The 27208-nt window shown below is 38.5% G+C and overlaps 1 protein-coding gene and 1 pseudogene across 1 annotated transcript; both read right to left on the bottom strand.

The window, feature by feature from the left end:
* Positions 1–1498: 1498 nt before the first annotated feature.
* LOC138177091 (olfactory receptor 10Q1-like) lies at positions 1499–2640 on the bottom strand (annotated as a pseudogene).
* Positions 2641–15093: 12453 nt separating this feature from the next.
* Positions 15094–22462, bottom strand: LOC138177018 (olfactory receptor 5B12-like). Its single transcript, XM_069108000.1, has 2 exons — positions 21547–22462; positions 15094–15110 (listed from the first exon to the last, which is right to left on the bottom strand). Exons 1-2 carry the CDS (start codon positions 22460–22462, stop codon positions 15094–15096), a joined length of 933 nt encoding a protein of 310 aa, XP_068964101.1.
* Positions 22463–27208: the final 4746 nt, after the last annotated feature.

Consider the following 27208-nt stretch of genomic DNA (forward strand, 5'->3'; position numbering starts at 1 on the left):
ACATGATGGACTTTTTCCACTTTTGGTTTCTTATGTAGAAAGACTGTTGTAATTCCCTTCTCAAGAGGCAGCTCTAAAAGTGGCAAACCTTTCATTCATATCTATCTTTATTATTATATTTTATTATTTCAAATTCAATTTTGTTTTGTTTTCACATCCACATTCCCTCCCCCACTGACCTCCCTTCTCCACTGACTCCTCTCCCTAACAGAGAAAGCAAGAAAACAAAACTCGTGTTACAAACACATATAGTCAGGCAAAACAAACTCCTCATTAGGTATATTTTAAAAAATACCTCAATATGCAATGAGTCTATCATGCCTTTTTCAGAAAGTGAGAAATATATTTTTTCATGAGTCTTCTGAAATTGTGTGCTGACCAGAATTTCTCAATATCTTAAAGATGTCTTGACAATGTTGTTATTGTATATTTTTTTCTCATAGTTCTGCTCACTTCACATTGTGTCACTTCATACAAGTCTTCCCAGGTTTCTTTGAAACCATTCCCTTTATCACTTCTTACAGAGCAAAAGCATTTCATCGTATTTGTATGAAATGGCTGGCTCAGCCATTCCCCAAATTGACAGATATATTCTCACATTTCCTTTCTTTATCATCATGAAAAGAACTGCTATAAATATTTTATACATATAGGATCTTTCCCTCTTTCTTTGATTCCTCTGATATAGACCTAGTAGCAATATCACCGAGTCAGAAGGCATGTACGATTTGATAGCTTTGGGGGGCATAATTCTAAATTGCTTTTTAAAATGACTGGGCAAGTCCACAGCTTTGACAATAGGGCATTAACACACCTGATTTCCCACAGCCCTTCTAGCATATGTCATTTTTTGGGTCAATTTTGCCAATCTGATGACTCTGACTTGGAACCTCTAGATAGCTTTAATTTTCATTTCTCTATGAGCCACATCTGCTTTCCTGAGCAATATGTATGAAAGTGTGCTTCCAATATAAATGAGGTAATATTTGCTGAGGTTGGCATAGACTGGGCGCTTAATGAATGCTTGTTAACAGTCTTTTCTTTCCTTGAGAGACAGAGGGATGGTTTGATTCAGAGCACTTGGCTTCAAGTTCTAGTATTGCCACTTAGATGATGCTAATCAAGTTAACCAAGTACTTAGCACCTAAAATGACGGGGCTTGACAAAGACCTCTAAGGTCCATTGCTACTCCAAGTCTACGATCTTGTATTGTCAATCTGTGATGATTGAAAGGACAAGCACATGACTGGGAGATAGAGGAGAAGGAAACATAGTTCTACAAAAGGAGCATGACTAAGCCATTTTTATTATCACATATTCTCTTGGGCAACGTTCACAACAAAAAATGTAAATATGAACTGAACATTTCCAAACGATGCATACAAATTGCACAAAATTGCAGGGTATAAAGTGTGAGTGAGAAACTACATTTTAGAATCATTTTGCAAAGGCGCCATTATCTTAACAACCTACATAAAGTTTCTGCCCCACCCCTTTATTAGATTTCAGAAGTTCTTTTGCAGCTCATGGATTTTTTCAGTGCATCTTTGACATCCTTGTTCCGTAGGGTGTAAATGAGGGGGTTGAGCAGAGGAATGACAAAGGTGTAAATCAAAGCGAGATGCCGGTCCTCATCCTCAGAGGTGCTGGACCTTGGACGCATGTAGACCAGACTAGAACATCCATATTGTAGTACCACCACAGAGAGATGTGAAGAGCAGGTTGAAAAAGCACGCCGACGTCCCTCAGCAGACTGAATTCGTAGAATGGCTTTGGCGATGAAGATGTAGGAGATGGAGATGAGCAGGAAGGGGACAGTGAGCACAAGGGTACCCACCATAAATAGAATGGCTTGGTGCATTTTGATATCCCCACAGGCTAGGCGTAGGACAGGTGGGGCATCTCACAGGAAGTGGTTGATTTCCAGGATATGCCCACAGAATGGCAGAGTGCAGATAAGTACTGTGAGCTGAAGGTCGAGGATAAGAGCTAAGAACATGGAACCAGCCACCAGCTGGGTACATCGCTTCTGGGTCATGATCAGGGTGTAGTGTAAAGGATGGCAGATGGCCACATAGCGGTCATATGCCATGGTAGCCAATAGAAAACAATCAGAACCACCAAGAGTAAGAAAAAGAAACATCTGAACGGAACAGCCAGCCAATGAGATGGGCTTCTGGGCCCCAAAGAGGTTGGAAAGCATCAATGGTACCACAGTAGTGGTGTAGCAGATCTCCAGTAAGGACAGGTTAGACAGGAAGAAGTACATGGGGGTGCGCAAGGAGCTGTGAGTATACACAATGCAGATGATGGTAGTGTTGCCACACAAGATCATCAAATAGAGGAGGAGGAAGAAGCAGAAGAGGAGGGCCTGGATCCTGGGGGAAGTGGTGAACACCCGGAACACAAACTCAGTGGGGCCAGACTGGTTGAGAAGGAGAATGTTGGGAGAAGACATGTCACCTGCCAAAGTCAAGTCCAGTTAATGGATTATCTACTTAATACTAGGAATGCTACTTTTTTTCTAAGATCAAAAAATTTAGAGGTCCAAGGACCGTGACATATCACCTTGAACAAGTTATTTATCATGCTTGTGCCTCAGTGTTCTCATCTGTATGTAGAGGAAAGACAATAGATGGACTCCAAGGTAATTTCCATTAATAATTTTCCATGTATGTACTGACCTTTTATGTTAAATTCCTAAAGTCTCTTATGACTCTAATGCTTTCGTTTCAAAGTCCCTTCCAACTCTAACATACTGTATTTGGTATTATAAGATCCTGTTCAGGTCTGAGATTCTAGGCATTTTGACTTTGTCAATGATTTTATTGGTGATTATGTTTGTAACTGGTTTGGGAAATTCCGAATGGGAGGGACAAGAAAGAATTATTAGTAGAGATTGTGAAATAACATTTCATAGAGATCTTTAAGAGAGAGGCAGGTGCCTATCTTTATTAGTCACTTTAACTGATCATCAAGGCAGCCTTGAAATCTGACCGAGAAAATGACCTTTTCTTCCCCTGGGCTTTCAAAAAAAAATTCAGACATTTTTATATCAATTAAAGTGTTTATATGATGGAATGCACAAATTTCTCACCTTTTTCCTAATGTTTCTACCAGAATACTTCTATATTTGGTAGAACAAGACTCCACTAATGTCTTTCAAGTCTTCTTCCTGATGTACAATTTTCACTGAGTTTTCACAGGTATAGCAGTCACAAAGACCAGTAATGGACAGTATGCTCCTCTGAGGACCAGTCTAATCTGATTGGGGAGAGGCACATTATTAGTTAAATGCCTGGTGATAGATTTTTCAGTGGAAGAGTTCTTGAAGCCTATCTACTAAGGCTCTGAAAAGATGCAATCTTCCCCAGGGGCAAGAAGGCCCACAATGACAAAATGACTAATTACTGACATGACTAACTGTTCCAGAATCTAGATGTTTTGCTATCATAGTCACAGCTAAAATCTCTTCCTTCTAGTTCTCTCGTGATTTGCTCTCACTCTATTTCTTTCTCATTCTATCACATCCAGGTGAGAAACTTAACCAGCAAAACCACTTTGGGTTCTTCCCCTTTTAAAGTACATAATACATTTTGTCTCTGCCTTCTTTTGTTATACCAAATATTGTACACAAGGGAGCTATTCTTTGTTCAGTTGTCGTCATTCCTGCTGTAGGAAATCATAAGGTTGTCTGAAATATCCACCTTAGCAGATGAGTCCTAGGGAGTTGCCTTAGGCATTAGCAGTAGCTTATACAAGGTCTCAGAGTTAGTAAAAATGAGGGACAATTTTGGAAATCCAGGTCTTCCTGACTTCAAGCCAAAGATTCTATCCACTGGGTAAAGATAACTTGCTATTTAATATTTTGAGATGCCAGTTGAATTCTAACACTCTTTTTATTTTCTTTTTAGGCTGCACTTTTTTTCCTTTAATGAAGTTTTTTTGTTATTTCTTTGAGCAATCTTTACTTGTTGTATTTCTATCATTCTGTTGTCATTAAAAGGGCAATAGATATAGACTTGAAGTACATGGGTTCCCATTTCCGCTCTACTTTGAGGGATCATTGACATTGACCACTCTGCTTTAGCTTTCATTTCCTAATTTGTAAAATGAGGACAATAATTTGTGTAGCTTGTGGGATTATTATGAATCAAATGAAATAATAGCAATAATGAGCTCTGTACTTGCCCAACAATATACAATTCTAAGCTATTGTTAGCAATAACTTTTCACAGTAGTAATTATAATAACATAAAGTAATTATAATACAATTCAGGAGATATGGTATCTTGGTTCCTAGGATAATTTTTACAATCTCATAGTGCCCAAGGGTTCCTCTTTTTACAACATCTCAGCACTCGTTAATGGGAGTAGAATTGTACTGCTTTTATACATCAGTACTTGAAAGTATCCATGATTTTATCTACCTGGATAATCCTTGCAAAAGCATATGTTCCTATGCACTTGGGCCTTCTTGCCATGTCTGACTTTTGTCCATGACCTCCTCTGAATCATTTGTAGAGGATCTTCATATATAAAAGAGATCATCCTCTGAACTTTGATGCTTTTCATAGGAACCAATGTAGCACTTGGACCATCTTTGTCTGTTGTTTTTTTGTTCTTGTTATGTGACCAGGTGACTCCTTTTCCCATAATCTATCCCTTAGACAAAGTAATTTCTCCATTTTCCCAACAAAATATATACAAATTCAAGTCTCTAATCCTATGGTTTGCTTTTATTTTACATTTTTTTCAATTCTGGGACTCCATGATTCCCAGACATATAGAAACAGAATGACAAGATGTCAGTATTAGAAATGATAGGTTTTTGTTATAAGCAATACCTTGGGATGACTGAAGAAACCATATATGTGTCTAAAGGCAACTTATCATGTCTGTTCTTTCCCCCATTCAATAATGTATCCAGTCCAATTCATTGGATATCTTTAGTAGCTATCTAAGGTCACATACACATACACATATATGCACACACAGGCACCTCTGGATGGACTAAGTCCAAGGTCTAATATTGGCATAGAATATCAAAGTCAAATAGAAATTCTACATAGATAATGAGGTCCTCCAGATGTTCTTTCTTGCAGATGATGTCATGTAGATTTGATCATGGCCCCAAGATTATATAGCCCACTCAGTGAGATATATGACTGGTTTAATAGAGAACAGTATAACAATCAACTTAAAAAAAAGAGATGAGTAATACCTATCCCCCAGACTTTGGTCGTTTCACAGTAGGTAATTTCTTTTATTTTCCCAGTTCTCTTTGATGTGACAACACTATTTTCTAATAATGAAGCTAGAGGGAGCTCTTACCTGGTAAATGTTCTTCTCTAGCATAGTAATAAAATAAACAAAAATGTCAATAATAGCTCACATGAGCGTATAACTGTAGCTTTTGCAGATGGTGTGTAAATTCAGACCTGCAATGGTAGCAGTGAGAAGGAATAATAGAGGAAAGAAGACTGTAAAGACAGACAAGAGGAGGAAGAAAAAGAGGTAGAGTGAAAAAAGGAATGAAAACAGAGGGAAGGGGCAGAAAGAGAATAGTTAGTGTATAGCAATTGCTAATTGTTGAACTAATGTACCTAGGGTTCATACTCTGTCTCAAAGCACTGAAAGTGACTATCAAATTGAAAATATCATAGAATCAGTCTAAAGGGACCTCAGAAGATGCCCAGTGCAACTCATATCTAGTCCAACATTCCCTTCAATTTGTGAAAGTCTTTGCTTGAGGATATCTAATGATGGATAGTCACCACCTCTCAAGGCATTTCACTCAACTTGGGCATATCCCAAAATTTGAGGACATTTTTTTTCTTATAGAGACCTGAAATCAAATTTTCAGTGACTTCCACCTATTTTTTTCTATCTGGCATCATGCCAAATAAGTCTAATACCTATTTCACAGTTTAGCCTTTTAAATATTTGAAGACAGTTAGCATGTTTATCCTAAGTCTTATTTTAGACATGCTAAAAGCCTAGAGTTATAAGTTTGGTTTTCATAGTTGCTATGTCACTTACCAGCTCTGTGATGAAGAACACACTGGTTTTCGTCCCTGGAACTGAGATTTCTCTTCAGTAAAGTGAAGGGATTCCATTATATCAAGTGTCCTTCTCTTTGCCTCTGTCTCTGTCTCTGTCTCTCAGTCTCTCTCTGTCTCTGTCTCTGTCTCTCTCTCTCTGTGAGAGACAGAGAGAAATGGACCTCTTTGGTAGTCTGGTGAAGCCTATTTGCCCATTCTTAGAATAATGTTTTCTAGTACATAATATTATAAGGAAGTCAATCAAAATAGTTAACAAATTTTTTTAAAGAAACACATTCATTTATTTTAGGTTAATAACTCCAATATTAGATAATACCTACTATGTCCTCTAGTTTTAGTTACTATGATCTTGACTCATGCCCATTGCTTCTTCTATAGAACTTGGATGCATTTTTATATTATTTATATTATTTAATACTAAGAAGAATATATTATATACTAATATATTATTTAATACTAAGAAGAAACTGAAACAGTGCTAACAGACTGGAATAGTAAGTATTTGGTTCCTGCATAGATCCAAAGAAGGAGAAGAAAATACTTAAATAAGAATGGGAATCTGTAAATACTGGAAAGATACTATTGATACACATAGAAGATGCATTTGATTTGTTTTAATTGGTCCCAGAGATAGAACCTGGAGCTACGATTTGAGGTAGAGTTAAGCTTGGTGAAAGGAGAATGTGCCTAAAAGATTCATTCCAAAGTGAAATGGACTTCTGCTAACAGAATAATGGCTTTGATAATTCAGATAATGGCTTTGACCTTACTTTTTCAGGTATCTTGTGGTAGAGTACATTTCTGTTCAAATATGGTTTGGTAAAAATGACCTCTAAGAGCCCTTTGATATGGGAGATTCTGAGATCTTATGAAGTAATGAATTAATTTTCTATTAGAGACATCCTAATACACACATAGAAGAATAGAATATCATATGAGGAAAGCCTCTAAAATAATCTATCCCCTTACTTTATAGAGGAGAAGAATGGGGTCTTTTATGAACAGTATCTTAAACTCAACATGTGCAAAGATCTTCTCTCTCATTACCCCCCCTCCCCCCCAAACCCCAACCTTCCTGTCTTCCCCTCTTTCCTGTTACTAGAGAGGCTGACACGATTCTCCCAGTCTCAAAACCCATGAATCATCTTGGATATCTCATTATCTACCACCTCTCATATCCAAGCTGTTATCAAGGTCTGCTGATTTCACCTTTTGCCCCATTGCTCCCACCTTCTCCTTTCTTCTGACACTGCCGCTACTGTAGTGCAAGCTCTCATCACCTGATGTTTTGATTAACAGCCTTTGGGTAGGTCTGCTACCTCAATTCTTACCCCACTTTAGTCCATTTGCCATTCTGCCACTAAAGTGATTTTCCCAAAATGAAGGTCTGATGATGTCATCCCACCACACTCAATAAACTCTCATGGCTCCCTATTGCCTCCAGAAGCAAATAAAAATGGTTCTATTTGGCATTCAAAGACCTTTCCAGTCTTCTTACACCTTATCTCCCTACATATACTCTTTGATTACGTAACAGTAGCCTCCTAGATGTTCCATGAATAAGACAGTCCATCTTTTGGCATTCTCTTTGGCTTTCCCCAGTACCTGGGATAGTCTCCTTCCTCTGCCCTGACCACTGGCAGCCTTGGCTTCCTTTAAGTCTCAGTTAAAATTCCACCTCCTACAGGAAGCCTTCCCTGATCCCTCTTAAGGCCAGTACCTTCCCTCTGTTAATTATTTCCAATTTATCCTGGATAGAGTTTGTTTTGTATTTATTTGTTTTTATGTTGTCTCCTCTACTAGATGGGAATGAGGGTGGTCTTTTGCCTCGTTTTTAATCTCCAGTGCTTATCAAGGTGCCTGGTACACAGAAGGAGCTTAGTAAATGTTTATACAATTGAATCAAATCATCCCAGTCATTGGAAGGCTTGTCATGTGGTTGTCCTCATAGACTCCTCCCTTCCCACCCACCTCCACATATCCAAACCATTGTTACATCCTGTTAGTCCATCTTTGCCACATCTCTCTTTTGCAGTCCATTCTCTTCTCTGATGGTACCGCCATTCAGGGGCAGGCCATCATCGCCTCATAACTGATCATTTCAGAATCCTGCTGTTGGCCTCCCAGACTCAAGTCTCACTTCAGTTCATTTTCCAATCGCTATTTTAAGGAGTGTTCTTCCTAAAGACCTGGTCTGACCATATTACTCTCCTATTCAATGAATTCTAGTGCTCCACATTGCATCCTGGACCAAATTCTCCATTTGGCTTTTAAAGCCCATTATAACCTGGTCCTTTTCTACTCTCCAGTATTCTTACCCCTTAATATCTTCCGTGCCTTCTGTTTTCTCTCTGATATAGTGACTATGGGTCTTTATTGCTTCTTGCACAAGGCCCTCCATATCTTGACTCCATGCCTTCTCACTGGCTGGCCCCTAGAATGAGAATTTTCTCCCAACTCACCTTGGCCTTCCTGGCTTCCTTCAAGTCTTTTCTAACAATTTTCATATTCTCCATGCAGATTTTTCTATTTAATATTAGTGTCTTTTCTCTGAGATAATCTTCAATTTATCTTGCATATATTCTATTTGTACAAAGTTGTCTGAACACTCTTCTTCACCCTCCTTACAGTATGTATTCCTTGAATGTAGAAATATTTTTCTTTTTTTTGTCTATGGTGCTTAGTAATATGCTTGGTAAATAGTAGGTGCTTAATAAATGCTTGTTGACTGACTGTCTGCCTGGAATATGTAGTTATTTTTTTTGAGATCACACAGCTCCTCAAATTCAGGGCTCCTGACTGCCAAGATACACCCAAAATAAATACAAGACAACCTTAAAGACAAGGCACCAGAATGCAAGGGGTTACTTTCTAGTTGGGTATGACATCTAAAAGGTGAATGACTTGTTCGACATCACATAAACTTAGCTAGTTAGAGTTAATATTGGAGTTGAAAATAATCTTAAAATAAAAAACATAAGAATTGGAAGAGAGCTTAGAAATAGACTGTAGGTATACTGTTTAGAGGTATAAAGGACATTAGAAACCACTAAATCCCCTAGCCCTCTTTTCTTGAGAAGGCCAAGGTCCTGATAGTGCAGGTTACTTGTCCAGGCTCACATGGGAAGCTAGCTTCAGGGCCAGGATGAGAACCCTCAGCTGCTGACTCCCAGTTCAGAGATGTTTCCTCTGCTTCAGTCACCTGATAAACTCTTGATGTTTGTGCACATGATGAGATCAGGTTAACACACATGAAGCAACTTGAGTACAGGCTAGCAGAAAAATCAGATCAGGAGCTCTGGGGCTCAGCATTGTTAAGTTGACTTTGTGACCTTGAGCAAGTCACTTAAATCTCTGACTATAGTTCCTATATCTGTCAAATAGGAGATGTGGTCTAGATGAACTCTAGTCTGTTTCATCTCTAGAGCTATATAGAGTTATGATCCCCTGGCTTGTGAGACTTTGGTCCAGTTATTTGTCTCTTGGCCTCAGCTTATTCTTTTTGTAAAATGAGGGCAAACTATTAGATTTTCTTTATTAATCTTTCTAGGTCTAAATTCTAGGATACAAAACCATACAAATAAGTGGAAAGAAACAAGAGAAATGGAATCCGTTTACCACAGTCTCCATCAGTTATCTGGGGAAAACCTTGAATCCACAGATTGCCTTTGCACCAACACCCTCCTGGAACAGGCCACCTGGAAAGTCACACACTCTGTCTTTCTTTTTCTCTTTCAGTTAAATGCAATGGGGATTCATGACCTTTCAGTTTGCTATGATCTCTTAGAAAAGATGAGTCCTGACTGGTGGGTAATTCTCTGTCTGCTCTTTGAGTAGACCTTTTCCAACTAGATATTTGAAAAGACTTTGGTTCCCTACATTCTGTGAGGGCCTTGGGGAGGTGGCATGTTTGGGTTTTTAGTGGAGGGTATCACAGAAGCTTCCTACACCAGTATACAATGTCTCAATGTCTCCTAAGCATCATTAAAACCTCCACGATTATTCCCTGGTGTCTCTATTAACGGTCTAGTCATGTCTACTTCAGATAGGTTGTTATTGAACTTTGTGAGATCTTTCTAAGGGGATTATGCTTTTGTATATAGGACTTTTCTCAGTGTTCTCCCTTTTCCCTGCTTGATCTGACTAGAGATTATGAAGAGTAAAAAAAAATTAAGTTGAAGACAGCAAAGACAAGGAAAATTGGAAGTTAGATTTCAGCTTTGCTACATGGTGATCATTGGTGGTGTCTTGGAACAAGTTGGAATTATTTTTTCATGCCTTCTAGTTCCCTCTCAGGGACTTGTACATGCCATGTTCTAGAAAATATCAGCAGTGGAAAATGATGAGACACCTGTTTATGCCAAGATAATATTCTCAGGAATCTTGTGATCTGATGGGAAGAGGTCTGGCTTATTTGTCAGAAGTTTTGAGTTCTAATCTCATTTCTGTCAATATACTCTGGGATCCAGAGCAAGGCAATTAGCTCTATTGGTGGAATTGGGTTAAAGTTGGAACATGATACAGTCAATACTGATGTATTAATACTAATAGTACTAGTACTAATCAACATTGATTAGTGATAATGACATGATCTTGGAGAGATGAGCTGAATAGTTTTGTAGTATTCTCAACAAACCATTTAAATCACTGCTGAAACCAGTGACTGTATACCTCAGGTTGTAGTCATTCCATTTTCAGTCATGTCCAACTCTTCATGACCCCATTTGGGGTCTTCTTGGCAAAGATACTAGAACAGTATAACTAGTTTCTTCTCCAGTTCATTTTACAAATTAAAAAACTGAGGCAAACATGGTTAAGTGACTAGCCCAGGGTCACACAGCTACTAAGAGTCTGAGGCCATAATTGAACTTAGGAAGATAGCTCTTTGTAAAGCCACACACGAGCAGCTTTCCAGAGGACTGCTGCTGTGAACAGCTTTCAAGGTTCTGATTACATAGAATGGTGAGCTCTCTATTTATTCAATGACAAATCAGAGCAAAACATTTATAGAAAATCAAAATACAGCATTCACAATGTTACAACTTATCACAGAAAATCAAAATACAGCATTCACCATATCACAACTCAACAACTTATCACTAAAAGGGCCACATAGTTTTCACCAAAGTGGTCACATAGTTTTAAACAAAGCACATTCATTTAGTCAATCACAAAATTTTTAATTCAATCACAAAGTGCAAAAGTCAAAGTTCTCCAGCCCTAGGTCACAGTAAATTATAATTTTCCCAGCTAGTACACAGTTTTCAAGTAAAGTCTTTTTTCAGCTTGACTCAAGGCTGGCTCTCTGCTTCCATTGTTCCTTTTCCATGGTCCCAGCTCCAATTGTCACCTCGGTTCAAAGGCAGGCAGCTCTCAGTTCTTTGTCCAGGTCCTTGTCCAGTTCTTTGTCCAGTTCCCATTCCATACTGAAGTTCACAGTGTTCAGTCCATCTCAAGTCCTTCACAGTTCCTGTTTCTGGGAAGACAAAGCTTGACAAAGCCACAATAATATTCATTCACATTGCTGGCACCATCATCAATTCACGATCTGCTTGTGAAAGCAACTCAGACCTACCAACAAGGTCTGAGAACTCAACACAAATCATCAACATAGAAATCAACACAGACCCACAAACAATGTCCAAGAGGTCAGCACACATCATGAACATAGAAATAAACGCAGACCCACAAACAAGGTCCAAGAGGTCAGCACAAATCATCAGTAAAGTCCCAGGACCTCCAAAAGCCTCCTCCAGGACTTCTGTAAACACACAACCAGAAAATCCTCTTTCAGGGCTTTCAGTAAGGTCCCAGGGCTTCTGTACAAAGTATCACAAACAAGCATCAACAGACAGAGCAGACAAACAGAGGGCCGGGATGCCACAAGTTTTCTCCTTCTTGACTCTGCCACCACAAGAGTCCTCTTCTGAGTTCTGCTGTCTCTAGCCTGGGCCTCTCCTTATATATGGCCATTAGCCCCCCTTCCTATTGCAGTAGTTCATGAGTTCTAGGGTTCACAAGTTGTGGGTGGGGTTCACATGTTCTGTTTCTTAACAGACTTGATACAACAGAAGCTCAACAGAAACTTGAACTGAAACAAGGTGTTAATTCAATAGCCTAAACAAGGTGTGAACTACTTCTGTGCTTGGCTCTACACTCTTCCTGACTTCAGGCCTACCACTCTATCCACCATGTGCCACCTAGCTGCCCTCTCTATTGCTTAACCAGTACCACATTATTTTTAATAAGTACTTTTTAGTATAGTTTTATATTTGATACTACTGGGCCCCCTTAGTTACAATTTCTTTTCCTTATTTATCTTGACATTTTTGAAATGTTTTCTTTCAAATGAATTTTGTCATCCCTTCTTCTCCAGCTCCATAAAGTAATCCTTTGGTGATTTAATTGGTATGGTATTGAATAGTGAAATCAATTTAAGTAATTTTGCCATTTAAAAAATGGCTTGTCCTATCCAATTAATGTTTTCTCAATTACTTAGGCCTGTCTGCAGGGAATTAATGCACAAAATAAGACATTAAACTGCTCTATGGCCGCTTTTTGGTGTGACCTTGGACAAATCACTGAACTTCTCTTCTTATTCATTCATAAAATGGACAGAATGATTCTTACATGTGGTACTTTGAAGGGGTGTGATGAAATTCAGATCTCCAAGTGGATGTGAAAAAATATACTGAACTTACAGTTCAAAGATCTGGGTTGATGTCCTAACTCTGTCTCTTACTAGCTGGGTAACCTTAGGTCAGTCACCTAGATTCTCTGATTCTTAGCTTTCTCATTTGTAAAATGAGACAAAACTTCTGCCCTACTTTGTTTGTAAAATCTATATGATGAGAGAGAGAGAGAGAGAGAGAGAGAGAGAGAGAGAGAGAGAGAGCCTGAGCCCCTAGACAATACTCTGTGATCTTGTCAATTCAAGAGTTCCATTCAACAATGCTTATACCAACCTAGCTATGCCTAGTTGTTCTAGACAACTCTCATTTAGGCTTTCCCAAATTTTTTTAACACAAAAGCTTCACTCAAATGTCCTAGAGGAATTCTTCAATTTCTCCTGACATCTCAAGAATACTAGTGTGGTTTTTTAACCCTTCATTTATCATCCCTCACTCTCGCCAAATGATGAGACCATCTTATTTTTCTCTCATACTATCCTGTAATGGCATCCTTTACTCTTGTTCTTTACATTTCTTTGTTGGTTCTATGTCCCATTGACCTCTGTTTGATGCTTATCTTAAGCTCTTTGGAGACAGTAGTATTCCAGGTCTGGTGGCCATATGGCAGTGCTAGTAGAATATTTGAATTGAAAAGATGGGTCTTTGCTGTTATGGGAAGGGTGAAGTCAATACACATATAATGGTATAGTTATTTCATAATGTTCTAACTTTATGGATTTAGTGATGGAATGGATTACTTAGCTCATTTGGGAATGGTTAAATTTCTAGAATTCAGGATTGGACAATGTCTCAATTTCATCTTGTGGAATATGATAGTGACTTGTCTGTATGTCTGTGTTTGTTAATATATTTTTTAGTTCTTTGAAAGCAGGAATTGTCCATTAGTGTCTTACTCATAGTAGTTGTTTTATAAATGCTTTTTGAGCTTAATTGGATTGAATAATTAATGACCTGAATTAAAGCAGATATTATTAAATTTGCTTATCAATTTTTTGGATAATACAAAACGATAAAGGAGAATTAAAATGTTGAGATCCTCAAATAAAATGTTCAGAATCTCAAAAAATGCCAGTAAGAAAGAAAGTCTGGAATAGAAAGAAAATCTATTAAGATAAAATTTTAAAACTGAACCAATCTGAAAATTAATATTCATTCTTTTAATATATAAGACACAGGAGGCACGGATTTGTCTGAAAAAAAAATCTAAGGATTTAGTGAGCTACAAACTCAAAATGCATGAATAATGTCAAGGTTGTTAACACCACCACCAATAATAGCTGTAATTTATAGAGTAATTTAAGGTTTACAAAATGGTTCATATAATAACAGTTTCTTATGTAGTTGCTTTTATATAATATTTTTGAATAATATTTATACAGTTTTTAAAGTTTTGTAAAGTCCTTACAAATCTCTCACTTTATCCGCATAATCATTCTGGGAGGTTGATGCTATTATAATTTACACTTTAAAACATGTAAGGAAACTGAGGCAGGCAGCAGTCAAGTAGCATGCTACAGAAAGGTCAAGAATCACATAGTATCAGAGGATGGAATTGGTCTTGGGTCCAACTCCATGCCCAGGATTCTAGTCACTGAAGCACTGAGCTACCTCATTATTTCATTTGAGTTGAAGAGATAATGATATTTTAGACATTTCTTTTCTATGTATCCCTAGAATTCTAGACAATGTATTTAACATATACTTATTAACTGTGTTTTCATTTCCTTCAAAACTCTGCTCCAGCACCAACATCTATTTTGGTGGCTCTTGAAGCATGGTATGAGAACCCTTACTAGACCCCAACATCCTTTCTGGGGGTCTGTAACATCAAAACATTTGTTCATAATGATACCAAGGAGCAACATAATACTTAGAGGGGAAGAGGTGTAGCAAAAAACAGTGGGATAACATAGACAGAAAACATTGACCATTATGTGGTGTCAGATATGAGAAAATGCATTTTCTTGGTTGTATGTGTTTCCTGAATTTATACCAACTCCACAATGGACCCTAACCACATGTATGTTGCTCCACAGATCCAATTGTCTCATAAGAATCTTTGCATTTGTGGGAGAGGGAGTTTCAGGGTATGAAAGGAAGATTCTGCTATTTTTATCATGTTCTTTTTTTAAATGCCTCACTTTAAAATGTGTGCTGTATGATTGAGTAAAGCAATAAATGCATTGGTAGGGGCTCATCAGCTATGATATAAAGAGCATTATGACCCTTGAATGTCTAGCTCTTGGAACAGGTTTTTTGAGGATCGTAGGTGCATAGGTCTTGGATACTCATAATAATATTCCAAATGGATTGGAGGAATCAAAGGACATTAATAACTAGTTCACTTTATCTAGCACTTGGAGATTTGCAATTCATTTATGTGTATTGCCTCCTTTGGTTTTTCACAAAAATTGGGCAATGCAAGCATTGTGATCTTTATTTTACAGTTAAAGAAATCAGGGCCTAGAGAAGGGAAGAGCCTTGTCTAGGATCACACATGTGAAGGATCAAAGTTCGTATTCGAATCTGCATCTCCTCTCACTCAAATACAAATAAATGATTCTGGATTCTTGGAAGATGAAGGAGTAGGTCAGAAAATGCCAGACGCTCCAAATTTCTTCCACAAACAAAAAGATCACCCAAAAATGAATATGGAATGAACTTGAGAGGACCTCAAGAAAGAAGTCCAGGGGCTGAGGTTTGACCTGGGTGAAGTATAAACACATCCAGGCCAACTCTGCTGTATCAACAAAACAGTAGGCCCTAGGGGCAGTTCTGTCAGGAAATCGTTTGGGCTTCAAGAACTTTTACCTCACAAACTTTCACTTCATGAACTCTCATTCAGTGAACACCATGGGAGAACTTTTCCCTTAAGAAATTTTATTCAGGGGCAGCTAGGTAGTGCAATGAATAGAGCACTGTCCCTGGAGTCAGGAGGACCTGAGTTAAAATCAGATCTCAGACACTTAACACTTACTAGCCATGTGACCTTGGTCAAGTCACTTAACCCCAATTGCCCTACAAAAAAGCAAAAAAAAAAAAAAAAGAAAGAAATTTCATTCAATGAACACCAGGGGAACCAGATGACTGAGAAGGGAAAGATTGAAGGAACCCTGGCACCCCCTTTCTGCCATCTCCTATTTCCCCATGCTGTTTCCAGAGTCTAGGCCTAGCAGTGCTGATCAGATATGATCCCAAGCTGTAGTTGTGGGGCTAGGAAGCCTGAGCACACATCTGGTGAATGTGGCACAGCAGGGAGTCAGAGCATTTTCTGAACAGAGTAGCTGAAGGTCCTAACTGTGGCTGCCTGAGGAGGAGCCAAGGCCTGGGGCACCATTACCCACAACTTGGGATTAAAACCTGGTTACAATAATAAGCTGCTAAAAATAAAACAAAACAAAAATAAAAACGAATAAGCTAATGAAAAAGGAACCTGATCATAGATAGTTACTATGTGTAGGGTTCATATTAAAGGAAGATAGTGAGGATACAAAAAAGTCACTCATCCCAAAGAGTGATGGGAATTGGTCAAAAGTCCAAAAAGAGTTCTTGTCAGAACTTAAAAAGGAATTTAAAAAAATCAAATATAAGAGATGGAGGAAAAATCAGCATTAAAACAAAGCAATCCAAGAAAATTATGAAAAGAAAGTCAACTAATTGGAAAAAGAGATCCAAAATCTTAAGAAAGAAAATATGAACTCCTTGAAAACTAGAATTGGGCTAGAGGAATCAAATGCCATTATAAGACAACAAGAAATAATTAAACTAGGAAAAACGGAAAAGAATCTGAAACATCTAATTGGAAAAACAACTGATCCAAAGAACAGATCAACAAGAAACAATATAAGAATTGCTAGACTGCCTGAAAATTAAGATACAAAAAGAATCAGGATACAGTATTACTAGAAATTATTTAGTAAAAGTGCCCTGAAATTTTAGAATAAGAAGGTAAAACAGAAATGGGAAAAAAACAAGCATATTATTCACCAATGAAAGAGATGCCAGGGAGAAAACTTAAAGAAATGTCATAGCCAATTTCAAAACTCTCCGATTAAGGAGAAACCATTGCAAGTAACAAGTAAAAAAAAACCTTAAAATACTGCCAAGATATAATCAGGGTTTCACAAGATTTAGCAGCTTCTACACTAAAATACTCTAGGTCTTGGAACATTGTTTTTCAAACAGCAAAAGAGCTGGGGTTGAGACCAAGTATAACTTACCCAGAAAAGTTGAGTATAATCCTGAATGAAAAAAAAAGGACATGTAAAGAACTGAAAGACTTTCAGGTATTTGTGACAAAAAACTCCAGAACTCAATTTGATATAAATTCAATATAAAAGATCCAGACATAGTGAAAGGGAAACATTAAAGATTAGTTATAAGGGGGGCAGCCAGGTGGCTCAGCGAGTAAGAGCACTGGCTCCAGTGTTGGGACGACCTGGAGATCGAATCCCGGGCTCAGACACTCAGCACCACACCCAGAAATAACTGGCCGTGTAACCTTGAGCAAGTTACTTAACCCCGATTGCTTAAAAAAAAAAAAAAGATTAGTTATAAGGGACTCATTACAGTCAAACTGTTTACTTTTTATGAATGAAAATGTTATCAGTATTTTTAAAACCTTCATCATTACTAGGGTAGTTAAAAAAAAAAAGGCTGGGTTGGGGCGACTAGGTGGTGCAATGAATAGAGAACAGGCCCTGGAGTCTCAGACACTTAACACAAAAGCTAGCTGTGTGACCTTGTGCAAGTCACTTAGCCCAATTGCCCTCCAGAAACCAAAAAAAAAAGTCTGGGGCTGAATTGAGTATGATGGGGGTGATTCTATAAAACAAAATTGCATAGGAAAAGGTAAAAAGGAGAAATTGTCTTATAATTGCAGGTAGATATAAATAGTACCTGTGTTTCCCCGATAATAAGACACTGTCTTATTATTTTTTTTTGGAAAGAAAAACACCAGAGGGCTTATTTTCAGGGGAGGGCTTGTGTTGTCCTGCCTCAGCTCTCCTCCGCGGCACTGCTTTCAATGGCATCAGCAAGCAAATCACTGGGGAAGAACAGGATGACGCGCTCACTGCTGCAGCTCTGATTGGATGCAGCTTGGAGCGTGGCGTGCGTTTCACGGGGGGGGGGGGGACGGTGCATACAGAGGGTACCATAATGTAGCATGTAGCGCAGGGAATCACCTTCACTATAGTAGCAATCTCAATAGGGCTTATTTTTGGGGGAGGGCTTATTTTAGAGGAATCTTACACAGTAAGGGGAGGGCTTATTTTCGGGATAGGTCTTATTATCGGGGAAACACAGTAGCACTATAATAGTTAGGGGGCATTTATCTCCCTCTCTCACAACTAGGTAAATCTAACCAAGAAATAAAGAAGACAAAAGTCAAGGAAGTGAATAGAATTTTAGGTGAGTTAGATAATGTGATGGATATCTGGAGAAAATGAAATTGTAATCAAAGAAATACATCTTTTCCTCAGTGCTTCACCATACCTTTACAAAAACTGCTTATATAATAGGACATAATTTTTGTATTTAATAAGGGACCACAGAAATAGATTAAAAACAAATTAAACAATCTAATCTTAAAGAACAAATCATATAAACAATCAGTTTCATTAAAAAGGACAATAATGAGACAACATATCAAAACCAGAAGACCAGTGCAAAAACAGTAATCAGAGAAGTAATCTCAATAAAATAAAGAGCAGACCAATGAATCTGGTATACAATTAAAAAGAACAAACTAAAAATTCCCAATTAAACACTAAATTGGAAATCCTAAAAGAATACCTTGCACCAATTTTTTTTTGGCAGCAGCAGCAGAACCAACAGAATGTCAGAATGAGACATTTTTCCCAGACTAAGAAAACTTACAAGGTCTGCAGGAGAGGTCTGTAATTTCTGGGTGGCACAGAGTGTAGCGAGAGCACCACTGATGGGTCTTGGAGGTGGCCATGAAAGCAAAAGCAGTAGTAGCAGCCACAGATCCTGGAGGTATTAACTTAGAAAGAGTAAGGGGCAAGTGGGTTAGTCAACTGGTTCGAAGGAGATGACAAGGGCTGGCACTGGGTACAGCTGGCACTGATCGTCAGCTCTCTTGCCCATATGCAGTTCTCGGTTTCAGTTCCAGGGTAGAGAGAACTACTTGGGATTGATCACAAGGGAGCAAGGGGTCTGGTCACTGTTTCAGGGTCGAGAAGAGAATTAGCACTTACAGCAGCAGGGGAACAAGGAAACTGGTCACGGTTCCAAGGCAAAGAGAGTTCTTGTGCCTCTCCCATGATCACATCATATTGGAAACACCCAAAACTTGCAAACTACCAGAACAAATTCTGAAAACAGCAGCATAAAACCCTTGGAGCATAGGATAGTGCCTCCCCACTTCCAGTAAAAAAAGGCCACTCTTGCAATCACGATCTCAGGCAAAGCAAAAGCAAAAATATACCTAATTAAAAGAGAGAAACAGAGAAACTACATTATGCTAAAAGGGTTAGGGTTACCATAGACAATGAAGTAATATAAAAAAATTACAGCAAGTTTCTTTGATAAAGGAAGGCCTCATTTCTCAAATATGTACTGAGTATAGAACTGAGTCAAATTCATTAAAAAAAGCATTCCCAAATTGATAAATGGTTAAAGGATATGCACGGACACTTTTCAGAAGTAATTAAAGCTATCTATATTCATATAAAATGCTCTAAATTACTATCAGTTAGAAAAATGCAAATTAAAGTCATTCTGAGGCACCACCTCACACCTATTAGAAATGACAAATGCTGGAGGGAATGAAGGGAAAAATTAGGGTAGAGTATGGAACTAGTCCAGCCATTCTGGAGAACAATTAGGAATAAGTCCAAAGGGTTATAGAACTGTGCATAACCTTCAACCCAGCAATGCCACTGCTAGGTTGATATCCCAAAGAAATAAAAGAAAAAGGAAAAGGACCTCCATGTGCAAAACATCTATAACAGTCCTTTTCGTGGTGACAAAGAATTGGAAATTGAGAGAATGCTCCTCAATTGGAGACTGGCTGTTCAAATTGTGATATTATATTAAAAATAGGCATAATAATCTGAATCACATCAAAAGGAGGTTGTCAAGAACAAAGTAGGGTTGCACATCATGCCATATACTAATTAGTGGAAGGAATAAATCATGCATGTGTAAAGAGACATGCCTGAGCATGCTGAGATTTGCCAGGAACCCTGCTTCCCTAAGTTCCTCTACCATGTAAGGGCTACCCATCTTGGATTGGCTATCTGATTCCCATCTGACCTGGTAGTTCAAGCTATAGTGACCTTGGAGGCCAGTTTCCAGGTGGGATAGTATAGTCTGTTCTCCCAGCGGGGAAGCCTGGAGAAACCAGTGTGTCTGGCACTAGAGCCAAAGTAGGGAACTTGAAACTTGGGACTCTGTGCTATAAGAACTAAACTAAGCTGTGAACCTGATACCCTTTCACCGCCAGAGTATGAGCTGGCGATAGCTGTGGGAATTGTGCTTCCCGTGTTTTAGAGGAGGTCGTTAATATGTTGTGAGCACATATTTTGAAGTAAATATTCTTTTGTAAAAGCTAATACGTTAGTGGTTAATGGAAATAGAACATAGGGGACTCTCCCACCATATCCCAGAGGGAAGACCATCAGTGAGGGATATACCTATTTGCAGAGAGCCTAGGTATCCCCCAAGCCCCCTTAATTATCCTGGAGAACGCCTGGGGAAGGTTAGAATGTGATATGTCTGGCCTTCTAGGCAGTGAGGGCCACAACAGTAAGTGCTAACATATAGCCTAGAGAAACCTTAAGTCCATAAAAGAATGATTAGACTGGTTCTGCTGAGTTTCAGAATGCAAAATTAACAGATATTCCAGAGAGAGAGACTCAAGCTGAATGTGAAGAACAATTTCCTAACAATTAGGACTGTCCCTAAGTGGAATGGACTGCTTGGGGAGGTAATGGCCCCCATCACTGAAAGCCTTAATAAAAAGAATAGATGACCACATCAGTCAACAATCATTTAATCAATCAATTAATTGGTAAGTTATTAAATACCTTCTATGTACCAGGTGCTAAGGTCACAAAGATTAAAAAAATAACAATTCTTGCCTTCATGAAGGTTACATTCTATTGGTAGAAACAATATGTATGCATATAATTAGATACCAAATATAAAGTAGTTTCAATAGGAGGAGACCTTAGTATGTGGGTGAATCAGAAAAGGGCTTCACTTTGGGGGAAGTGATGCTTCATCTGTGGTTTGAAAGAAGTTAGAGATACTAAGAGGCAGATGTCTAGAAAATATTTTCAGGTAGAGGGCCAGCCTGTTCAGAAATGGAGGAGTGGGGGCAGCTAGGTGGTACAGTGAATAGAGCACTGGCCCTGGAGTCAGGAGGACTTGAGTTCAAATCCGGCCTCAGACACTTAATACAAAAACTAGCCATGTGACCTCGGGCAAGTCACTTAACCCCAATTGCCCACCAAAAAGCAAAAAAAAAAAATGGAGGAGTGTATGAGGAGATGGAAGGTTGTAAGTGAGGAGCATTAAGTAGACCAGTTTCTTGAACCATAGTGTGAAGCAAGAAGAATAATAATGTAAAATAAATTCTTAGAGCTAATCTGGAGCCTGGTTGTGATGACCTTTAAATACCAGCCCAAGCAATTGAGTTTCTATATAATCCTGAAGGCAAAAGGAAACACTGGAGTTGAGGACAAAGCATTAAGAAAGAAGATTCATAGAGTTTTTTCCCCACCTAAAAATATAAGCCTATGAAATTCTTTGTCCCCAAGTAGCTTTCTTGAAAGCACTCTTGACTTCTTTGTTTCTCAAACTATAGATCAGAGGATTCAGCATGGGAATGACCATGGTGTAGAACACTGACGCCATCTTGTCTGTATCCATGGAATGATTGGAGCTGGGTTGTAAGTACATGAAGATTGTTGACCCATAGAATATGGATACAGCTGTGAGGTGGGAGGCACATGTGGAAAAGGCTTTCTGCCGGCCCTCCAAAGAATGGATCCTCAGGATAGCGAGGAAAATAAGCGAGTAGGAGGTCAAGATAACCAGGATGGCAAAAAAGGCATTGAATCCCCCGATGATAAAGAGCACCCATTCTATGGTGTGGCTATCAGAGCAAGAGAGATCCAAGAGAGGGGGAATGTCACAGAAGAAATGATGGATCACATTAGAATTACAGAAGAGCAGGCTAAAGGTGTCTCCTGTGTGAATGGCAGAATGCAGAAAACCCCAGCTATAGGAAGCAATGATCAGACCAGCACACACGCTTGTTGTCATGGTGGTGGTATAGTAAAGAGGCCTGCACACAGCTGCATGGCGATCATAGGCCATGCTTGCTAGGAGACAATTTTCAGTGGAGGCAAAGGCCAAGAAGAAAAGCATCTGTGCAACACATCCATTGTAAGAGATGGTATTATTTCCTGTGAGACACCCGGCTATCACCTTGGGTGTAATGGCTGAAGAGTAACCAAAATCCACCAGATAGAGATTACTGAGGAAAAAATACATAGGAGTGTGGAGGTGGGGATCCCAGGAGATCAGGGCCACCATACCCAGGTTCTCCACTACGGTGATGAAGTAGATGAGGGTGAACAGCATAAAGAGTGGCTTCTGAAGCTCTGGAGTATCTGTTAATCCCAAAAGGATGAATTCATTCACCTGTGTCCTGTTCTCCAAAGATGCCATTTGGGAGGGGTGTCATTGACCTACAGGAGAGAAAAATCACTAGAAGAATTAACTACCTGGGATGAATTATGGCAAAACATATCCCTCGTATGAATATTGAGGATGGGGGCTGAGGGTCTCGGAGAATCTATGTGGTTCCTCATGAGGGCAATCATTGAACCATCAAATTCAGTGATTCCAGATTCCTCTTGAAAGAGAGACCTTTTACTTCCATTTCCTGTCTTTTTCAATCTTTCACTAGATGATTCAAAACTCAATGACCTGTCTGTTTTCTTGAGCTCGAGGCACAGCTCCTATGTTCCAGTACTGTAAGCCTGCTGACTCATTTTAATGCACTCACATTGCTGAAATAACAGAGGTACTTAGGTAACTGAGGCTTAAGTATTTCTTATCTTGGGAGCATTTGAATATGGGCTGTATGATCTTAATCTCTGCAAAGTTCTATGTCTCAATTTCCTTACCTATGAAATAGGGGCCAGAATTCCTCTGCTACTTACTTCCCAGAGCTTCTGTGAAGATGAAAGACCAGTATTGCTATTTGCTAATGTTGTTGCTGATGGTGATGACTTTGGGTAGTCAGTCAATAAGCAAGAATTTTATTAAATGCTTGCTTTGTGTTACAAAGAGATCCCAGTAAAAAAAAAATTGCTACAAAAAGACTTTTCTTCTTTTCCTTCAATGAGTATTGAAATAAATTTTAAAGCTGTACTTACCTATGGGACCCATAGTAACCACATAAAAAATTCCGCTGAAGGCACAGTTAAGATCCAAGGGAACCTCAGCTGACCAGGAATGCCAGAGCCAGCTGTGCTGGGAGAGCGGTGTGCGCAAAAGGAACCAGCCTGGTGAGTGCAGAAGCACTGGGGCAGAAAGACCTGGGCTATGGGCACTTACAGAAGGCTGGAGGTTTGGCTCTGGTTTCAGGCTATAGGGGAGAACTGAGAAGGCAAGAAGCACCATTTCCCATCCCCAGCATTAGAGGTGATTACACAGATTAAGCTATTACCACAAAATATAATGCATTGGGAAAGGAGAAAGAAGCCAACCAATACAAAGTTCTTATGGGAATAGAAATGATGGGGATCATCTTCAGAGGAGGATTTTGAAGTAAAGAAACCCCAAAGAGTAACGTCAAATGGTCACCTGCCCCCCCAAAATTCATAGAAGATCTTAAAAAAGACTTTAAAAATTAAATGGCAGAGATGCTAAAAAAAAGAATAATTCAAGAAAAATAAGAAGTCTGTGAAAGGAAAGTCAACCAATTAGAAAAGGAGATCCAGACTCTTAAGGATGAAAATCATGCCTTGAAAATTAGAATTGGGCAAGGTGAAGCCAGCAAAATTATAAGAGATCAAGAAATAAATAAAATATGAATACTGAAAAAAATAGAAGAGAAAGTGAAGCATCTTATAAGAAAAACAACAGATTTGGAGAGCAGATCAAGAAGGGAAAACATAAAAATAATTGAACTGACTGAAAGTTATGATCAACAAAAGAACCTTGATATAATACAAGAAATAAGTAAATAAAATTGTCCTGAAGTATTAGAACAAGGACAAGCAGAAACAGAAAAAAAAACATTGATTGCCACTTAAAAGAGGTCCTATGAGGAATATCATAGTCAAATTCAAAAGCCCCAAGCTCAAGGATCAAATATTAAAAGCATCAAGATTAAAACAATTTAGATATGATAGCGCCACAATTAGAACCCCATAAGACCTAGCAGCAGAGACATTAAAGGACCATAGATCTTGGAACACTATAGATTAAAGAGCAAAAGAGTTGGGGCTCTGGCTAAAAAAATATCATACCCTGCAAAGTTAACATCATCCTGAATGAAAAAAATGGACATTTGATCAACTGTCAGAGTTTCAAGACTTTGTTAAAAAAAACCCATCAAACAAACCTGAACTCAATAGATTTGACATACAAGAGCCAAGAGAAATATAAGGTACAGACCAAAGACTGATTATAAGGGATTCATAAGGAAAAACTGTTCACTTTTTTATATGTAAAATGTATGTTTAAGATTCGTATTAATAATTAGGTAGCTCATAAGAAAGAATGGGATAACCCTGAGTATGACATGAATTTGAAAAGTAAAACCATTTAGGAACAGCTAAAAAGAGTAATTATGTTATACAAATGAGGTGCAAGAGGAAGAATTGATACAGAGGAAATAGATGGCGGAGGAGGGTGATAGTTCTGGTAATGTACTTTGATTAGGAATGTGTTTAAGAGGGAAAAATACATATATATTTAGAAGAGTATGAAAGTCTTAAATTCAGAAGAAATAAAATGGTAGAGGCACAGGGAAGGAGGAGAGGACAAGGGAAGGCAAAGGAATAGGTAAAGGGGGGATATAGAAGGGTCTTTAGATTTATGGTAATGGGAGGACAGGGGAAGGATCCTTGGAAGCAGGGTTGGCAAGGAATAGGAGGTCAAAGTAGTTGGTAGAAGTAAAGTAGAGGGGACAGGAGGGATAGGAAACAAGAGATACTTACTAACAAAGATCAGGAGTAGAATTGGTCAGAGAAAGTATGTATCAGGGCAGCTAGGTGGGGCAGTGAACAGAGCACCAGCCCTGGAGACAGGAGGACCTGAGTTCAAATTCGACCTCAGACACATAAACTTAACACATAAACTAGCCATGTGACCTTGGGCAAGTCACTTAACCCCAAATGCCCTATCCTCCCCCCTCCAAAAAAAGTGTATATCTAATATGAATGTATATATGTATATGTATATGTGTATGTATATATATATACATATATATATATATATATACAGAGAGAGAGAGAGAGAGAGAGAAACTTCTCCGAACTTAATTTTAACCTTCTGGAGTGGGGCAGGGAAGGAAAAAAAAAAGAACAAAGTAAAAAAGTGCACAGCAGAGAACAAAATAAAACTTACAAGGAAGCAGAGAAAAATGGACAGTTCTCAACACAGCGTGTATTATTTATCATATAGACTTTTATTTTTCTTTTTGATGGGCAGTTGGGGTCAAGTGACTTGCCCAAGGTCACACGGCTAGTTTTTGTGTTAAGTTTCTGAGGTTGGATTTGAACTCAGGTCCTCCTGGCTCCAGGGCCAGTGCTCTATTCACTGCACCACCTAGCCGCCCTCATATCAGCTTTCTTGAAATGGAAATTTATTGTTACCTATTTTGAATCCTCTCTTGTGTTCTGCTATGCATGTTACATGCTTTTTTTTTCTTTGTATTTAAGCTTCAATATTTAAGTTTATTGTGTTTTTGTTTCTTTTCTCTGTTCTGTATTTATGTTCTGGCTTTGAGTCTAAAATTAAAAAAATAGCAATAAGAATTACATCATTGTATAGTGCTTTATGGATCGCAAATAGTTTTACCCATGTTATCTCATATGATCCTCATGGCAACTCTGTAAAGTATGCGATACTTTCTTCCTGTTTTACAGATGAGCAAAGTGGAGCTGAGAGAAGTTTAGGCAACTTTCCCAGGGTCACCCAAAAAGTAAGTGTCTAATAGTATTTGAATCCTGCATATTTTCTGCCTCTTAGACTGTGAGCATCTATAGGGCCCAGAATGGTTTGTATCTCTAGAACTTAGCGTAGTACTTGGCATACAGTATGTTAATTGTTTGTTATTAATACTTGTTAATTGACTGACTAAATTGAATCTTCTTTGTCTCTGTCCCATCTGTAAGATAGAAATTTATGTGCCCTAGGTCACAGGTTTGTGTGTGTGTGTGTGTGTGTGTGTGTGTGTGTGTGTGTGTAAAATACCTTTGCAATCTCTAAAGTGCTTAGAAATGGTACCAACAATTAGCTACACAGGCTGTATGTGTGATAATGGATTAGAAAATGTCCTGAAGAATATATGGTCACAGGGAAAAGAGGACAAAGTAATTACTAGATCGTAAAGTCCTTGAGAGAACAGGGAGTGGTGCATAAATGGCTAGTCTGGGAGCCAGGCAAGCTTGATTCAGATACTTATTAGCTCTATGTCCCCGAATATACTATTTTAATTCCTTCAGGCTCAGTATGGTCATTTGTAAAATGGGTATAATAATCTTTATGACACCCACTTCAGCGGTTTGTTATGATACTAAACAGAGCAAATGTATGAAAAGCTGCCTGAAAATAACTTATTCCGGTGGACAGGAACCATGTCCTATCTCCATTTTGTATTTTTCGTCCCAACCCCCAACCCTGCCTCTGCGTTTCACATGAGGCTTGGAACTGCCTTTCTTTAATCAAGGCTTTTAAAAAATAATAATTAAGTTCCTTCTGCATCGGGGTTAGTATTGTTAGCAATTCTCTTATCCTTTAAAGCGTTCTTTTAGTTAATGACAGGACAATCACCTTAAAAACTACAGCAGAGGAGATAATAATTGGCATCATATTTTTAACATTTTACAAAAGCAATTTTCATAGATGTTATTAGTCTCATTTATTGATGTGGAAACAGAGACTCAGGTAATATTAGGGACTTGCCCATGGCAACATAACCAGTAAATGTCAGAGACAGAATTTGCTCCCAGGTCTCCCTATATGAATCCATCAGTTAATCCACTAGGGATTACAATAGAGTTAGTGACCTTCTCTTCCACTCATGGATAAATCACAGAAACCAGGTGAATGAATAAGTGGGGAGGGGGTGATTCTTGCTTTCAGATGCATCTCACCTCCATGTATATCTCCAGTCAATGAGGATTACTGCTTGGATATTGGTGGATTACATATATTGGATATATCCAATTAGCTATG

The sequence above is a fragment of the Petaurus breviceps genome, unplaced genomic scaffold (assembly GCF_028583685.1).
Source record: "Petaurus breviceps papuanus isolate PSGF00001 unplaced genomic scaffold, PetGlider_PUasm1.0 90330, whole genome shotgun sequence".
NCBI lineage: Eukaryota > Metazoa > Chordata > Mammalia > Diprotodontia > Petauridae > Petaurus > Petaurus breviceps.